The 19,201-nt window shown below is 45.4% G+C and overlaps 1 protein-coding gene and 1 long non-coding RNA gene across 3 annotated transcripts in view; one reads left to right on the top strand and one right to left on the bottom strand.

Moving 5' to 3' along the window:
- LOC310697029 overlaps positions 1-19,201 on the top strand; it is a 277,036-nt gene that overhangs the window by 36,511 nt on the left and 221,324 nt on the right. The window lies entirely within an intron of this gene.
- LOC310696968 (surfeit locus protein 4-like) lies at positions 1,003-16,423 on the bottom strand. 2 transcript variants are annotated; one of them, XM_083483204.1, is made up of 6 exons: positions 16,088-16,423; positions 8,428-8,614; positions 7,518-7,594; positions 5,466-5,509; positions 3,363-3,549; positions 1,003-2,818 (listed from the first exon to the last, which is right to left on the bottom strand). In XM_083483204.1, the coding sequence occupies exons 1-6, from the start codon at positions 16,136-16,138 to the stop codon at positions 2,552-2,554; spliced, it is 813 nt and encodes a 270-aa protein (XP_083339330.1). In that variant the 5' UTR covers positions 16,139-16,423; the 3' UTR covers positions 1,003-2,551. The 2 variants fall into 2 exon arrangements, with proteins under 2 accessions (XP_083339330.1, XP_083339331.1); XM_083483205.1 differs by lacking the exon at positions 16,088-16,423 and adding an exon at positions 10,169-10,570.

Below are 19,201 nucleotides of genomic sequence, written 5' to 3'. Positions count from 1 at the left end.
CAGCCGTCCCCAACCTGCTAACAACTTGATGGGTGCTGCTGTCCTTTATTGTAGCAGCAGTAACTGAAGATCAGTAGTAGCTGCCTATTTAAACCTTTGCCCCTGAAGAGCATGATTTGCGTTGGCAGATCTTCAGGGCTGGTTTCAGATTTTGCAAGCAGCAAAGAGTATGTGGGAAAGCTTGTGTCATAAGTCCAAGAAAAGAAAACTATTGGCGCTGGGAGCAGGCCAGCCCACTCAAGAGGAACGAGAGGAAAGGCTGAAGATCCAAGCATGTTGGGTCTGACAGAGGTGGTACAGGAAGGGTCAGGCATCCAAAGGGGTGTTCAGTGTTGACTGAGAGGCAAGTTCAAGTGACAGCCCACCAGGCTTCCTTGCATCTTAAGAAATGCTCTCTCTAGTGCTTTCTGGTTGAACTTAGTACCTCAGTCTCTCAGCAAACACTCCCATTATGCAGGAATTGCTGCCTATTCCACTGAGACAAAAAAATATAAAGAGTTCATCTGAGGTACTGTAATTACCGTACTTCAGAGGAAGTTGTCAGAACAGCTACTTTTACAGCAGTCCAAAGGAAATAAAGAGGAAATGCCCTTCAAAGCCAATGCAAAGTCCCACAGCTCTCTAATTAAGGAAATGATGGGGCTGCAGAGACAGGAGCAGACAAAAAGGTAAGACTGGGATCTTCTAGTAGATCTCAAGGTGGTTTGCACTAGACCAGCAGTATTATTAACAAGTTAACAACAAAATGATTTCATCTGAGACAGTTAACATAGTTGGCTTTCCTCAAGGCTTATTGGTGCTTTTTTAACTATGTGTATGATTTATATACTGAACATTAAAAAACTACATTTATAATGTGTTTTTCTTTATGTCACTGGGTAAAGCAATATGCATATTAATAATGCTACTGCATACAGCAATAATTAGGAGAAAATATAAATCCTGGCAATGGTTAGCAGGGAACACCTACTGCAGGATATGAACAAAATGTTGAAAGGAGACTTGACTAATCAGTTTATTTCAATATTAAAATGCACCAACAGATATCGAGTGCAATTGTTCCTTCTTCCGCAAGCAAATCTGCTGCAGGAAGTAAGAAAAACTTCAGTCACATGAAGATCGAACACTTATAATATAAAGGCTTTTGCATTTTCCTCCCTCTTCAAAACAGGAAAATGCATTAGCAAAGCTCCAACTTCTTTCCTTGCAATTATGTGTCTATGCATTTTGCATTTGAGACTGAATAGCTGTAAGGCAGCTTTTCATTCAGTGTGTACTGACACTTGCATTCTTCTGCAACTGTTCTTTTTGCCTTTCACACTTGCAGGACCTTTTTTTAAATACAAACTTTGTCCAAAAAGAAATCTAGGAAATGGGAAGTGAACCTTGAGTGGAGTTACTGAGACTTAAATACATATCTCTTTTCTCATGAGAAATAACTTTTATTGAGTGTGTATAGCTCTGGACTTACCCACTACCAGAATGCAGCCCTTGAGGGCTTTCGACTGGGTTAATGCCTCAGCCCCAAACAGGTTCCTCACCTTGGTTTAAATCCATTGCTTCTCCTATTCCTCCCCTAAGTTGGACACTTTGTCTTGAAGAACATCCTGAAAGGCACTCTTGGTCCTCAGAGCAGGTGTAGGGAACCTATGGCCGTTCCGGCGCTGCTGAACTATACCTCCCAGCAGCCTCAGCTAACATGACAAGTAGCCATGGATACTGGGAGGTGTAGTTCAGCAACATGTGGAGGGGCCAAATGTTCCCCACACCTACCTTTGAGCAGCCTTTCCCTTCCAGATTCTTCCAACATTCAGGCTCATGTCTAGGTGTTGGGAAGTTCTGCCACTGTGTTACTTCCAGGGCAATTCAGGCTTCCTCTGTTCCAGTAAGTCCCAGCTCTAAGGGAAGAATGCTTGGTAGAGAGAGGCAAAAACAGCACCATGTGTACACCCTGAGTCCTACTAAGAGGTGTCCAGGCAGGGTGTGTGTGTAGAGGTTAGAGGAGAAAAGAGGCGGAAATACTTTATAACCACAAACACTTGTGGACCTTAGAAACCCAGCATAGGCTTTGATTTCTAGACATTAGGCAGAGCAAATCTGGCGATGGGACTGCCTCATTAGCACAGCACAGGAGCGAAAATACAAGCTGGCCCTGCCTCCTCCTGAGGGAATGGGCAATGCCAAAGGATCTAGAATTCCCCTGCATACTCTACCAGAAAACCACTTTTTAATCCTGGCCTCTCACAAGGCAATACGTCACAGTGCCCCAGAAAACCATGGGGTCTCAAAGGGTAAGTATAAAAGTTCAGTAAATCAATATACATACATACATACATATATATAATTTGACTTTAATTTACATGTCTCAAACAGGATAGAAGGCAAAGGCTTTTCTACCCTGATAAGGCAACCGTGAACTATGATAAACCACAAGAGAATCAATCAAGGGAGAAGAAAATTCTACACAGGTTTGTAAAAGCTGTAGTTTGTCCCCTTCCCTCCCTCCCCTCCCTCTCCCGCCCACACACTGAGCTCTGTTTAGAGTCCATCTTTACCACTTTTTCTTGTGTTCATCCATGGAAACCCCCCCAGGTCCCAACGCCACAACAAGCAGCAGGCCACCTATGACAGACATGGTCTGGAAAAAGTCATATTTGAGAAAATCGTGGAGAGGCCTGTAAGTGGGGACGCTCCAGAAGGCATTCTGGATCAGGTTGATGATGAAAAGCCAGATGACTAGGGTAAGAGCAGCAAGCTTGGTCTTGAAGCCAATGGCTACCAAAATGATAAGCGCCATGCCAAAGATGTCCTGGAAAATCTAGGGAGGAAGACAAATACCACGCTTCAGTTTAATGCATTCTTTGCTTCAATGGCTGGTGTCCCCAACTTGTTATCAACAACAGAGATGAGGCATGCACCCAAGTAAAACAAATGTTGTGACCTCCTCAATACATTATGAAAATGTGTACGTATTTTCTTATTTGACTTAATTTGTTCTAGCTCTGTGATTGCTAAGAACAGGCAAGGTGTTATGTAAGCTGATGCAACAGCACTCTCTGAACATTTGCTGGCTTATTCAGCCCAGTGGTGTTTGAAAAAGACCCCAGAGTAGAAGAGAAGTCAAGTCTAGCAGATTCTCCATCCCCGGGTAAGTGACAAGGCTGCAACAAAAGCCAAACTGAGTAGTTTCCTTTATTAGTCAGGATAATGTCTTAAATTTCAAGGGCTTGGTCTATTTACTATCCAGTGGTGAGGTAGCACACAATTGCCCAACTGAGTTTGTGCTTATTTCCATCAAATACCAGCCAATTTTGCAGACAGAGAAAACCCAACCAAGTCTTGTAATAGTGGATGCCACTCACAGTGAAGGCGCCAAGTTCGAAGTGCAGGAGTGTCATGAACATGAGAACCAGGAGCAAGCGCCCACCAAGCTGCATGTACTGCCGTGGTGAGATATCGTCCATGGTAGGGACTCCAGCAAACATGGACTTCCCCTCAGAACGAGATTCTGCAAGTAGCAGGAGCAGCCCACCTCCGAGAGCCAAATTCCTACGAGGGAGAAAAAACATAAGGGGTTCAGACAATTTGGAACTGGGGTCTGCAATGGAGGTATCAAACGGCATATTCTGTAACACAGTAGCTCTCATCACCTGGGCCTTCTCATGATTCTGCTGCTTCCCTAACCCCACAATTTTTGCGTTCCTAACTGCTGGGATGCACCAGGTACTCTTTTTTCACACCTCTAAATGACACCTATGGCAACTCTGGCCTGCTTGACTTAATTACTACCACTTAAAAACCCCTTCTGAGAGTCAGCAAACCTAGTTTACCTTACTTGATACAGGTATTTTTCTGTAACCTAGATTACAATATCTTTTTAGTAGATGGTTGCCAATTCACTCAGTGTTCTAAGATAACCCTGGCCAGATAACCCAAGGAGGTGAGGATTGGATATTCTTCCTGCAACCACTCCTGTGATTTAGCGTAGACAATGAGAAAGCTCTCCATACTGGGCTCCTCCTCCAGTTTAATTTTTAAAGCCTTGCCTCTTAACTCTTGCCAGGACGTGGGTCCTGCCTTGCCTTCGGCTTTTATGGTTGGAAAGAGGCTGCTGGGTTCTTTGTGGGGAGAGGGATCCTGCTTCTTCAGTGTTTTATTTGTTTGGGGTTACATGTTTTGCCTTTGGGGGGAGCATTCTGAGCTTTACTAAGTTTTCTTTTTTGAGATGGGTATTTTTGGTGCCTGTAAGTTTTATATTTCTAGATGTGCCACTTGGCCTTATAACGTTGAGAAGCCCCACTCTAGGACTTGTAAAATATTGAATAGTCCACAGCCCAAAGGGCTGAGTCATCCTTTCCTCAAGGCTGGCAGTTTTCCTCCATCGCAGGACTCTAATTTTCCCCAAGAGATTAGAGAGCCTGTTGTTTTGTCTCCCGACATGTGCTTGGAGACAGTAAGCAAAGACTCAGTGTCTGCCCCCCTAGGTCATGAATATAATTGGAAATGGACCTTTCATTCCAAGAACCCCTGAAAATAGGGCAAGTGTGAACCCTATCCTCATAGGGGTACAGAAATGTTTATAAAGATATTTTATTTTAGATTTTGGATTCTCAGAACCCCGTTTCCTAAGAAGAAGTGTATTTACTATCTATTGAACTAATCTGCGTCGAGTTGAAGTTTTTGTGAGCCTAAGCAGTTATGTTTTGTTTTTATAAATTACTGTTTTGGCTTTATCAGAGAAGCTGGGGTACCTCCAAATGCCTAGAAAATGAGAAATATGTGTATTAATTATTATAAATAAGTTACCATTTGGACTAGTGGAAGCAACTATCTGAGAGTGCGAAACAGAGGTTTATAAAAAAAAAACCCTGCTTGGCTTTTGGCACAATCAAGACAGCATCTTTATGCAATAAGGAACAAGGACCTCCCTTTGGATTATTTTTTTTTATGAAGAGAAACCTCTTCCAGCCTGCCAAGCACTTAAGGAGGGGCAGACCCTGTAAGCTTTTTGTCTTTATACAAGAATTACTATGGCCACTTTTTCAATCTACAGGGACTGGTGACAACACTGTGGGAGTTCTGAGTGAAAGGAGCTTGAGTCAGAGCACAGTTGTATGCTCATGAAAGAGATTGCCTATAATGCGGGTGGTCACCATGACATTATCAAGTTGCACTATGTTGCTGAGCATAGCATCACTGGCTGGTAATCTTAGAGGTGGGATTACGTGCAATACAGCTTCCTTTCCCCCTTTATAAGCAACTTGTTTCCACCATCAAACTAGCAACCAGCCTCTTCTTAGGCACACGAGTCAACCCTCTCTAACTTGTATAAGCGTACATGAAGGTATGTGGGTGTGAGAGAATGAGAGAAACATTCCCCATACAAAAGATGAAGAACATCAAAATACCCCACCATGAATCCTCTGTGGAGTTACAACACAACATGCCTTCTGGTTTTAACTCACCTCATCAAGAACTTGAGGTCCCATAAAATACTGTAGGCAATTGTCTGAAAAACAAGAAAGCAGTAGGTAGTGATGAGGACACCATCATTAGTTTAGCTCAAGGGCTCTACATAATCTCCAGATTTCCTGGGATAGGAATGATTTCCTTGGCAGCAGCCATGAACAGTTGTTGAGAGTTCCTAGAAAACAGCTTTGGGGGTAGGAGCCGCCTTTCATTGGGAGCTGGTGTGTGAGACTAATGTACACTTAGTTTACAGGAAGATTCTCAAGAGTGTGCAAATAAGAATTAAAATGAGGAATGCAACTTAATGTAAGCAAGTGAAAAATGATGCACGTTGGGGCAAACAAAATAATTCTAAATTTCACATATTGGGGAAATCCAATGAAACTGAATGTTGGAAGATTTAGGACAGACAAAAGAAGTTGTTTCTTCACACAGTGTAGTTAAACTAAATCCCCCCACCCAAGGTAGGGATGGCCATCAATTTGGAGTGCTTTAAAAGAGGATTGGACAAATTCATGGCAACTAGCCACAATGTCCATGTTCTGCCTCCACTGTCAGTCCGTTTGCCTCTGAATACTGGATGCTGGGAATCACAGGTGGGCAGAGTGCTGCTATGCTCAGGTTCTGGTTCTGCACTGTGAGAACAAGTTGCTGGACCAGAGGGACCCTTGCCCTGATCCAGCAGGGCTCTTCTTACTTTCTTAGTGTAGTACAATAAATTATCACTAATGTACAATGAGAGTGGTAGCTGTGTTTGTCTGCTGAAACAATGAAGGGTCTTCAGCCACCTTAAAGACTGGGATTTATTGGCGCAGAAGCTTTTGCGGACTATTGCTCATTTTATCAGAAGTATGAAGAGTCCTGAGCCAGATGTGTACACACACAGGTACAGAGATAAGAGGTTTGCAAACACTGAGGCCAGGGAATAATCGAATGCAAGAAATAGCAGAAGACATTTCCCTGTTCCAGGCACAGCTCAAATGTGTACAAGCTAAGAAGAGAGTAGTCCATTCACAATGACAATTACTACTATCTTTCTAGTCTGTGGTTGCTGTTGTGACTAGATCAGTCTCTTCTTATCTTGTAAACTAGAGGAGACTAACTTGTGACTCTCCAAATGTTGCTGGACAACAACCCCTATCACCCAGACTACTGGAAAAGTTGGCTGTGGCTAATGGGAGTTTGAAGTCCATCAACATTCGAAGTGCTGCAGGTCAGCTACCCCTATTCTATGCAACTGAACTTTGCAAAGAAATACTAGACAATTACTGCTGTCCTTTTGTTTATATTTTTTTTCTTTTTGCATATTATATCAAGTAGGATAACACTTTAGGCATCTAATGAAGTAGACTATACTCCAGGAAAGTACGTATCACAATCAATCTCCTAGACTTGGCACACCTACTTTGCTGAAAACAACCAGAAAGTAGAATAATACTTTTGAACAACTTGCTCACGAACTCAAGACTTGCCAAATGCTGCACTGGACTCATGGAATTCTGTATTTTGCCTTAAAGATGAAAAAAATGTTTTGCAAAGAGAAGCCATCGAGGAAGAATATTGGGTCAAAAATGCTTGATAATTTAAGACTAAAAATATAGTTAATAAGCATCGTTTTTATAGTTAATGAACATTGTTTTATTGAAGCTTATTGGCAATAAGCATTGAATTGCTACCATCCAAAGTCTTTTACAATTGATATTCGGCAATAAATACAGAACTTCATATACCGGTAATTTCAGTATACCTTAAACCTTAACATTTTATTCCTATATGGCTCCATCACTACTGTTTGGAGGGCAGATACAACTTTTCTGTTTAATCAAACCTCCTGCTTTTAGACTGCTGTGAATTTTACTGCTTTCTATTCTGTTTATATTTTATAGTGTTTGTTGTTTGTTGATCTGAACTTTAGGAAGGAACAGAAGCATGTAAATAACTGTAAAGAAATGAAAACATGATCCTCCTACCCTAAAGCAGCTTGACTGGATCCAAGCATATCTTTTCACTCTGCGATCTAGATCTTGTTCCTTACACTTTCAACTCACCTGCATGAAAACGATTCCAAACAGGCCAAAGCATGCGTAAGGGACAAACTTTCTGGCGAGAACAAGCACACACCCAGCTAAAAGAACAAGAGAGAAGGTGCTTCAGGGACAACAGAAGAATTGCAACAAGGAAACAAAATACAGAAAGTGTTTTCCACATGCCCATTTCCTACACTTGTCCTGAAGCAGCTTTAAATGAAGAATGGGGGAACCTGGATTGTGCAATACGCTTCCCTCTTTGGTCCGTCTGGTGCCAATGTCAGTCTCATTCTGGTTTCAGGTTAAGACCTGGTAATTTTCTCAGGCGTTTATAAACTGTTAATTTTCCAAGTTACGATTATAGTGGTTGGCTGCTCTGTGTTTTAAGATTACAGTTATTTACTGTTAACATAAGTAAAGAAGCCATGAACCACCTTATTCTGCATGAGCATGCCCAAATAGTAAGATCTTCTTTGGAGGACAATTCCTGAATTCCTGTCTTCTGAAGTGAGGCAGATGGAGAATGCTACTCTGCTGTGGTGCCTGGGTTGGAATACTTTCCACAAGGAAGCGTCTCTGGCACTGGGTGGATCTTTATATTTGCCCAGCCTTTTTAGTTTAAACTGTTAGGTTTTATTTTTTTTATTCTGGAGCTGTAAACATTTGAGGTTACTATACTATCTTAGTGTGTCTAGTTTCAAAGATCAGGGCTTTGACAAATTTTATGAAAACTAATGCTGTTTGATGTAAACATGAAACCTAGTCCCTAGTCTGCGTTCTAAATTTGGCCCTCAAGACAAATCACTCCCTGAAAGTTCTAGAAAGAATGCTAACATGTACTTGTGTCCCACCTTTGGCAGCAAGACCTATGGAGGATACCAGATCTGTGCCAGTCATTCTCCACCCAGTCGCCAAAGGAAGAAGCCCTTACCTAACTGCCCACACATGTTGATTAATACAAAAAGTGTGGCTAAGAGTGCACCGCTTCCCCACGACATGTTGATGTAGTCTCGTTGCTCATTCCACTGGAACCACATCCTGATGCCATCCTCCAAGAAGGTGCTAATCAGGCAGAGGTGAGCCAGATGAGGTAGGTAGTGCTTTGTCACACGCAAGAACTGGAGTGAAAGAAATGCAACATGAGAGACAGGACAGTGCCCCTAAATGGCTGCAGAAATGAAGGTCAGCCTTGCCTAGACTTAATACCAACTTTGTCCAAATGATCTCTGGGTTCTTCTGCTCCACAAGGTGGCAAATATATACTACATATGTTCAACATCTGGAAGGCCAATTTATACATGCAAAAACAAGCTACTGATGTTATAACTTGGTGTACTGGTCAAGTGTAGGTCACTCCAAACACTTTCGATTTCAGACCTGCTCCTGAATGAAACATGTAGACAAGTGAAACTAATCTCTTACAGAGTCTGAGTCAGGTACTACTTATCATTTCCCCTCATATCAGGAGACAAAACAACAATATAGATTCTGCTGCTCACGGTAAATCCAAATGCTAAATCTATCTGTTTGAAGACGTAGTGGCTCCCGACTTATTTATTTTCTCTGCTCCCCACCTCCCCTCTCACACACAAAATTCCTCTCAAGCAGCAGTTTGTAAACTTTTTCTTTTTTGCAAAGATAACTTAAAATGGCTAGTGGCCTTGATGGACTACTTAATAAACTTTCCCCCCTTCATCACCAGCAACAGCAAAACCAGTTCCTGTTGATGTTGGCATCCATCTGTCTTAATTGACAAAGGAGTGTCTCATATATAATGAAAATCATGGGACCTAGACCAGGGCCTTGTTAACCTGTTCAGCCTCGAATCAAAATGGCCTTTGTCTATGTTATTGGGGGGCAGGGGAGGAAATCTAATGCAGGGCAAATACAGATATCCCCAACTGTTCTGCATTATTCCACAGACTGCCGGCATTAGGAGCGCCATCTATAGGGGGCTGTGGGGCCGGCCAGCCCCCAATATTTTCAAGGGGACCGCCCACCAACCCCCATTCCACAGCAATCCTTAAAAGGACGCACCAGAACAAAATGCTTGGCCATGCCACGTCCTTCTGAGGGTCGCCAGAGAAGCGTCAGGGCGAAACTTCGCCCCACATGCCCCTTTCACAAAGGTAAGGTGGCTGGTTGAGGATGGGGGATGGCAGGCCAAGTCAGCCTGGCTGGGTTGGGGGCATTGTGAGTGTGATATCATGCACGTGTGATGGGCTCCCCAGTATTGGGCGCAACTCAGCACGAATGTACCTTTTAGGGAAGTTTGAAACTTCTTCTCTAGAGAACCTTTATGTTCCTTTCTAGACTATGATTGGGATAATTAATTATCAGACCACTTAATGTTCACTTTCCACACTATTTCCCCAGATCAATGCTTTCTGGCTGAATAGAAGAAGTGTGCTTGTCTAATCTGTGCTAAAAAACCCCAGGCCCATATTATTCTCATAAACATGGCCTATCTTGTCTGTCCCCTTGTAGAAAAGCCAATAGATTATTGTTTCCCAATCCAGCCAATGAACCACATACTGTTTTCCCAGTGTTAGAAATTCTCCTCCAAGAAAGCCAAAGAAAACTCATGCGCACAAAACAGAAATATTTTTGGAGATCCATAACATGGAATAAAACTCTACAATCAATTAATTATACATGTAAATTCCAAGCACCTTCATTCTGCTTTGGCTACTTCTTGGGTGCTGTTGCTCGCTCTGTGATTCCTCTCTGCATTAAGATCTCACTATCTTTACAGGCCTAGAAAGCAAACAATGTATTCCCATGTCATGGGAGGCTCATTTGACCATAATAAAACTAGGTGGTAAATTTGAAACTAATATTTATCTCTTCCTAACTTCCCTCATAGGGTTGTTGTGAGGGTAAATAATAAATGTAAACTGAGAAGCACCATGGAGATTGTGAACAACGACTACAGCAACAAGCTGGTAGCATAACTGTTGTCTGCAGGGTACCATGACCCTCATAATTTCCTCCAAAGAGTAGCAGCATCCTGCAGAGAAGATTTTGAGGTGCCCCAAGAGAAGATGAAAGGGAAGACTTGTTGTGTGAACTGAACTTTGCATGTACAACACTGATTACACCCGGTGTCATTCAAAATTGTGAGCCCTAAAGGGATACAACAACAACAATAATAATATTGATCCATGCAACTTTACAGTGGAAGCAATAGTGGATGCAGAAAAAAGTGTATCTAAGCCCAATTCCTTTTTTCTTTCAGTGGTAAAGCAGCAGCTCCCTTCACTGTCCACAAATGATCTTTGCATGGTAGAGGGCTGAGATCAGAGAACATGCTTCACATGATTTTGTTCTACAAATCCAATCTACTACCACCCTTGGTACCATCTTTTGTGGGAGGAAAACGACTGCCCCTTCAACAGTTGATGAGCCCCAGACAGTACAGCACATTCCATGGCAGCATGAGGTTAGCATACAGGCACAACACTGGCCCCACTATTTTTATGCAAGGATCATTAGTTTTGTTAGAGACCCTCTCCTACCCCCATGGCCCTGCAGACTTCAACAATAAAGGAAGCAATAGTACGCTGCATCATTTAAATTGCAATCTTATGCATACTAATTTAGAATTCAACTACTGAATTCAAATGGCTTTACTCCCAGGTAAGCAAGCACAAGGCTACAGCTGCCAACACTTAATTGTTTTGATGAATGAAAAGACTTTTAATTGATTTCAACATGTACTCTGATTAAAAAGGGAAGTCAGTGGTGAATTTTTAAATTATTTTTCACTCAAGTCCTTAATAAAAACGGTGCATGGTAGGCACCACTTTAGAAGAGGCATCTCTCACATAAGAAGGAATGCTTCTCCTAAGATGGAACCAGACAGGACACAAATAGACTAATTTATCAACTAAGGTTACTAAGTAACCTTCCCTTCCCATTCTCGAACTTTTGTTTGTTCAAATGAAGAACATATGCAGATTTAACTGATTTAATAAAACACCATATGATTGGTGAATACTTCTTTTATTTAAAAATTATGATTAATTGATGAAGTTTTCTTTTCATTACCAGTTCTAAGTGATATAAAGTTCACAGTCTTAAGAGCAACTTCTGGTGTTGCTTTATGTGGAGAACAAGAAGTGCAAGTCACTTCATATTCCTCAGGCAACTTGTAACTTCAAGAAGTTGCCCTCAATGAGGCCCACCCATTCTGCCTTGGTACACGTCACAACACTTATGCTTACCATTCCAATTACATGCAATTGAGTTTACAAACTTGAGTTCAAAAACTCAGTGTTTGTAAACCTCCAGTTTACAAATTATGTTGACGTTTACAAGTAGATAAAACTCATGATCAGAATGGGCCGCAAGGCTGCAATCCTATGAATTTGTCCAGGAATATGCTATACTGAACATGGGAACAACTTTCAATTACAAATACACAGGACACTGATAAACCTGTTTTTCACCAATATAATGTTGTCTGCATTATATACCTAAATGTATCATGCAAAAATTAAATCCACTTATCCAAAATGCCCTGACTGCCAGAAAGATAATCAAGGCACAAAGATAGCCAAGGCAACAAAAATAAAAAACGTTTTGTTCATTTCGGCTGACTAATGGACCTGCATTGCATACCATGTGACTGGTTGAAATTGCCAAAAAGGTTAAGAAAAAAACAGGTATTATGTTATAACCTGTAGATGTACAAGGAAGCTCTTTAATAACATATTTAAAAAATGCACTTGATGGCAAAGAGTTGATAAATCCCATTTAATGCAAGAGTGCACACACATAATCACACCTTTTCTCTCCAGATTAACCTGGAAGAATTGTCTTCACTTTGCATAGCTCAATGGACACAATCATTGACACAAATCAGAAACCCATTCTAAGCCTACATAGGCATTGATTTACTCTCCAGAACTTATTTTAATTGCAGCTGTGGACAAAGTACAATGGCCAACTTTATGTAGGTATATTATGCACAATTACCGTATTTTTCGCCCTACAGGACACACTTTTTCCCCTCCAAAAATGAAGGGGAAATCTGGGTGTGTCCTATGGGGCGAATGCAGGCTTTCGCTGAAGCCTGGAGAGCGAGAGGGGTCGGTGTGCACCGACCCCTCTCGCTCTCCAGGCTTCAGGAACACACCCGCAGCCTAGGCAGCCCTACGGGAAGTCCGGCAGGGATGTCTAGGCTGCGCATAGCAGCCTGCTGCCCGGCGCGAGGGGCGCCCTGAAGCAGAGCGCCCCCCGCGCCAGGCAGACATCCGCAGCATGGAGAGCCTTGCAGGAGTTCCCCGCAAGGCTCCCCACGCTGCGGATAGCAGCCTGCCGCCCGGCGCGAGGAGCGCCCTGAAGCAGAGCGCCCCCCGCGCCATGCAGACATCCGCAGCGTGGGGAGCCTTGCAGGAGTTCCCCGCAAGGCTCCCCACGCTGCGGATAGCAGCCTGCCGCCCGGTGCGAGGAGCGCCCTGAAGCAGAGTGCCCCCCGCGCCAGGCAGACATCCGCAGCGTGGGGAGCCTTGCAGGAGTTCCCTGCAAAGCTCCCCACGCTGCGGATAGCAGCCTGCCGCCCGGCGGGCGGGGCGCCCTGAAGCAGAGCAGCCCCGCACCAGGCAGACATCCGCAGCGTGGGGAGCCTTGCAGGAGTTCCCCGCAAGGCTCCCCACGCTGCGGATAGCAGCCTGCCGCCTAGCGCGACAGGTGCCCTGAAGCAGAGCGCCCCCGCGCCAGGCAGACATCCGCAGCGTGGGGAGCCTTGCAGGAGTTCCCCGCAAGGCTCTCCACGCTGCGGATAGCAGCTTGCCGCCCAGCGCGAGGGGCGCCCTGAAGCAGAGCGCCCCCGCGCCAGGCAGACATCCGCAGCGTGGGGAGCCTTGCAGGAGTTCCCCACAAGGCTCCCCACGCTGCGGATAACAGCCTGCCGCCCCGCAGGGGGGAGGCGCCCTGATGCAGAGCGCCCCTCACGCGGGGCAGACATCGGCCAGCCCCACAAGCTCGGGGGACAGCAGGGAGGTGCAGCGCCGCCATCCCGCTGTTCCTCGACCTGGTTCTGTTTCCCCGACCTGCTTTTGGGGGGAAATAAAGGGAAATTTTTTTTCCTTTATTCCCCCCCCCCCAAAAAACTAGGTGCGTCCTATGGGACGAAAAATACGGTATTTTATGTATGAAAATAACCACAACACTTAAGTGTTGTTCCTGGTGGCCAAATCAGTGCTGAAATCACTTCCACCTAGTTGGATTCCACACCAGTAATGTCAATATACAGTTAAATGTGGAACTTGTGGCTTTTCCTATGTTGTTGGACCACAAGCGTAACATGAGTCAATGTTGTGATACATCAAAAGTAGTATAGTGTCCAGAACAAGGGAAGTAATAGCACTGCTCTATTCTGCCTTGGTTAGACCACAGCTGAAGTACTGTTTCCAGTATCTAAATTTCTCCATGTGTGTTTTGCTACTGGTGCAGTTCCAATTGAAACCACAATGAGATTTCTGGGCACCATTTTGGCAAGTGACATCTCCATCAAGCCAGCTGATTCACACACAGTCCTCCATCATCACATCAAATAAACTAAGTGCAAGGCTGAATACTGATATATTTGACTGTGTTGCAGATTTTCCAAAGGCCACCTAAATGGAACTCACAAACTACAGTTTAAAAACCTTACTCCATTGTTAATACTATTTCCATTTCAACTGTGTCTCCTTGAATACTGGGCAAATGAATAAGAGCAAACTACATATAGTTGAGATGATAGAATTAAAGAATTGTAGCATTGGAAGGGATCTGAGAGACATCTTGTCCAACCCCCCTGGGCAAACATACATTCCACTGTGGTGGCCGTAACCTAGGTTTAAGGTGCCATTTGGCTCTTACCCTTTATTAAGTTTCTAACACTTGACTGTGCCCAGTTTTTGGCACAATTTAAGGAGGCTGACAAGCTGGAACGTGTGCAGAGAAGGGCAACCAATATGATATGGAATCCAAGTCTGATTAGGAATGTTTAAGGGAATTGCGTATGTTTAACCTGGTAAAGAGGAGATTCAGAGGAGGTAAAACAGCCATCTTCAAATACCTAAATGGCTAGGATAGAGCAAACTTGTTTTCTCATGCTCCAGAAGCTAGGACCTGGACCAATCACTTCAAGTTACAAGAAAGGAGATTCTGACTAAACATCAGGAAGAACTTTGTGACAGTAAGACCTGTTTCAGCAGTGGAATGGACTCCCTAGGGAGGTGGTGGACTCTCCTTCCTAGAAGGTTTTTAAGCAGAGGTTGGGTAGCCATCTGTCTGGTTAGATTTAGCTGAGATTCTTGCATTGCAGGGAGTTGGACTACATGACCCTTGGGGTCCCTTCCAGCTCTACAATTCTGTGATGCTATGAACTCCTACCACCCCTCAGCACGCTGGCTGTGACCAAAAGTGGTTGGAATTCAACAACATCTGGGAGGATTAGATTCCACATCCTTGACAAACAAAAACCATGTCACACAAGGCTGGTGCAGCATGAAGCCAACTTTGCACCAGCTCTTGGTATTTCCAGGAGGCTGGGGGAACTTCCGATTGACCGTCATGGCCCTTCCCAGCATCGGCCTTTTGCTGCTACCAGCCTCCTCTGGAGTAAGGATATGAGGGCCAGTTGTATGTCACCTAGCCTGAAGAGAGGACCCCTTTCACTGTAAACTGCATTTTAAGCCAGGCTCCTTGAGGACAAGAAGACCAGTACCAGAAACTTCGCTTTCACTGTCTGGTTTCACTTTGTCTTTAAGCCTCACTTGTGGTTATTTTGCAATACCGGATTTATTCTGTTGTCATTTCTGAATAACTGGCATGCTCTTTATTTGGCAAATTTTTGGAATGTTTGCGCAGCTCTTTGTGGGGGGAAAGTGGCATATAAGTAAACTCAACCAACCAATCCAAGCCTTTTAGTTTTCCCACCCAGAGTCAATTCGCCCATCCGCTCCCTCATGCCTTAGGCTCCAGATCGTGCCCGGCGGGATACCTTTTGGCACGTCTGAGGCAAGACCGGAAACACGAACTTCTCACCACCACCCCCAGATGCAGGCCCAGATCACCTCACTCGCGTGTGGGCCATGCTAGGGCAGCAAGCTAACTAAGGGGCTGCAGGGCAGGCCCCTAGGCACGCTTTCCAGCCGCTTTCCACCCCTCGGAATTTGCCGTCTGAGGCAGCTGCCTCGCGCTGCCTCACGGCAGGGCCGGACCAGCGAGGAGAAGCGAAAGCGGCCGTGCCTGAGGAGAAAAGTTCCTCCCGGAAAAGGAGGCAAGCGGCTCACAGGGCTGCCGGCCTCCTTCTCTCAGGAGGACGCCCCTCCCTCGGGCTGAAGCGCCGCCGCTCTGCCCTGGCCTCCGCGCCCCTCGCCAGCAGAGCGGGCCTTCCACAGAGGACGCTTCTCCTCTTAACCGCCGCCATCTCCCCGCCCGCGAACGGGAAGGGAATAAAGAAGCGAGGGAAATGGTACCTTCCTCCAGCTCGCTCGCCCTCCCCTCCTCTCAGGGAAAGATGGTACAGCCCCCAGCACGCGGCTCATTCGGCCGGCCGCGGAATTCCATCCCAGGAAGGGAGGGGAGGAACTCACCTGATCGGCCAGGTCTTCGGCCGCCCCCATTACATCGCCGCTGGGCGCCATGGTCCGCTGAAGCGAGGCTCGGCCACGCGCGCGCGCCTTCTCTTTCTCCCTGCCTCCCTCCCCCTCCCCCTCCCCCCCGCACCTTCCTGAGGGGCTCCACGAGTAAGTGGGCGGAGCCTGAGCTCAACCAACCGCAGGCCGAGCCAGCTCCTTTCCCAACCCCTCCTCCAGATCGCCGTGCGGTTTAAGGCCGCGATTGCTACGGTGGCCGACGAGGCGCTGGTTGCAATCAGAGCTCCGGCATTTACAGCAGTCGACTTTTCCCGCCCTCGCCTCCAGGGTCAAAGGTCGGGGTAACGTCCCTCTGCGTCCACTTGACGCGACTGTCAATCCCAGCTCTCGGCTCTCAGTGGAGGCTCAAGCTGTCTGTCACTCTTACTTTCCCGCCCCCCGTCTCAATGGGTCAGCTCGGCTTCCGCCGCGACAGCGTCTCACCCGCCGCCGGCTGCTTGTTGCCGTGGCAACTTCGCTTAAGCGCCGACTGGCGAGTCAGGCTAATGCATGAGTGCCACGTATATACAAGGCCCGCTTTCCCTTCAGATGAAGTAATAAAATAGCTGCCTTTAAAGCACATGCGAAGCGTATTTTGCCTCTCAAAAAACGCACTGTCTCTCCTCAGAAAGTTGCAACTCCCAGCATTTTCATGAAATCAAAATCGAAAACTGACGTGGAAATGCGAGGAACTGAATTTAAGACTGCGAAACAGAAACTAAGATAAATCGAAACGGGCTCGTATCCTTTGACCTGGCAAAATACAGGACAGGAGGGCGGCAGGCAGGCGGAGGCGATGGCAGGGGGGTTGGGGGACGATCCCCCCCTCACTGGTGCTGAAATAACTTCAAAGCAACCCATTACAGTCTACTGCAGCCGAACCGGATGGCCCCTCTGGAATTTGCCACACCATGCATTTATAGATCTGTCTGTGCTTTGCTACCCAGAGCTGAAATACATGACCCTTCACACACAGGCAGTATTGTACAGCAATACATGCAGGCCAGGGCAAAAAAATAGGGGGACATCTTCTGATGAGGGGGCAAGCTTTGTTAAATTTCTGAAAGAAAAAAATATTAGGGGGCATAGGTACTATGTGGGGGCACCCAGCCCCCACCGCATGCCCCATGAAGGAGCCGGGCACCCACAAATTTTCATGCTGCGACCATGCACATGGCAGGGACATGCACGTCTGATGTCAGTATGCCCACTGGCACAAGAATTTGACATCAGCAGGGGCCAGGATAGAAGGCTGTGACATCCTACATGCCATGTTTTTTCAGGACGATGACAGACCCTCTAAGCAGCCCTATTTTCCAGGGACGTCCCTGAATTAGAGAAGCTGTCCCAGTTTCTGAGATGATCCCAGAATCTCCCACTTTTCCTTAAGATGTCCCTATTTGCATTGGAGAAATGTTGGAGGGTATGGAATTATCCGCCCCCCGAGCCGTCTGAAGGGAAACCTGTATAGGGAAGCTTTTAAAAATGTTTAATGTTTTATTATGTTTTTATACAGTATATGTTGGAAGCTGCCCAGAGTGGCTGGGCAACCCAGTAAGATGTGTGAGGTATATATAAATAGTAAAATATTCTTATGTAATGGGATGTCCCTATTTTCATCGGAGGAGTGTTGGAGGATATGTGATGAGGAACTCTTTGGTGGACAGCATTTACCCACCTCAAAAAAAGGTCAAAGATTGTAGACAGGAGGCTCTGAGATTACATAGAATCATAGAATTGTAGAACCCCGAGGGTCATCTACAAGAAGGACACTGACAAACTGGAACGTGTCCAGAGGAGGGCAACCAAAATGGTCAAAGGCCTGGAAACGATGCCTTATGAGGAACGGCTAAGGGAGCTGGGCATGTTTAGCCTGGAGAAGAGGAGGTTAAGGGGTGATATGATAGCCATGTTCAAATATATAAAAGGATGTCATATAGAGGAGGGAGAAAGGTTGTTTTCTGCTGCTCCAGAGAAGCGGACACGGAGCAATGGATCCAAACTACAAGAAAGAAGATTCCACCTAAACATTAGGAAGAACTTCCTGACAGTAAGAGCTGTTCGACAGTGGAATTTGCTGCCAAGGAGTGTGGTGGAGTCTCCTACTTTGGAGGTCTTTAAGCAGAGGCTTGACAACCATATGTCAGGAGTGCTCTGATGGTGTTTCCTGCTTGGCAGGGGGTTGGACTCGATGGCCCTTGTGGTCTCTTCCAACTCTATGATTCAATGATTCTATGATCTTGTGTCCAACTCCCTGCAATGCAGGAATCTCAACTAAAGCTTCCATGACAGATGGCAGCTCATCAGGCCCTCAATATTTGAATTCATTTAAAGTAGCTTGGTGTTCCCTTACCACCTTTTTTCCTGTCTTGAGCTGCAGCTCCCTCCTTGGGGAAAATAGGCTAATATTAGAGACATTTTAAGTGGAAGCATTTCACATAAATACAGACTTGGGTAATTGCCATAGCTGTCAACATTTCCCTATTTTTAAGGGAAATTCCCTTATTCTGAATAGGATTCCTCGCAAGAAAAGGGAAAAGTTGACAGCTATGGTCATTGCTATTCATGTCTATGGAGGAAAGAAAAAGCAGCATTGTGTGCATGCCCTCTAGAGGTTGAGACTGTACAGCACTGGAATGATTACCGGTACACAACTTTACAAAGGAAGGAAGGAAGGGGGGAGGAGAAGGGAAGGAAGGGAATAGAAGAGAAGAAAACCACCCTGAAAAGGCCCATTAAAAAAGAAATGAACAACTGGTGGGGGGCAGGCAAGGAGCACTGGTGGGCTGGGTGCCCCAGGGGCTGTCTGAGCACATGCTGTTCATATGCTATTCTGAGGCCTCCAGATTTACATGAAATTTAACAGCTATATAAGGACCATCTTTGGGGTGGCCAAACCAGTAAGGGAATCTCCCAATTTCCTCTACACTACTATACCTGCCACTGCTCCAGCCGCCTAATTAAAGTAGGGAAGAGGTGAAGGGGATGCTGTAGGTTAGATGGGGAGGCCTCAGGTTAGTCCTGCATTCTGCCTCTATCACACTAAAGGTGACAGAAATACACTTGTATTAG

The sequence above is a fragment of the Podarcis liolepis genome, assembly GCF_965112155.1.
Source record: "Podarcis liolepis genome assembly, chromosome: 17".
NCBI classification, from domain to species: Eukaryota; Metazoa; Chordata; class Lepidosauria; order Squamata; family Lacertidae; genus Podarcis; species Podarcis liolepis.
The sequence above is the reverse complement of the archived record's forward strand: the minus strand, read 5'-3'. Positions and strand labels throughout refer to the sequence as shown.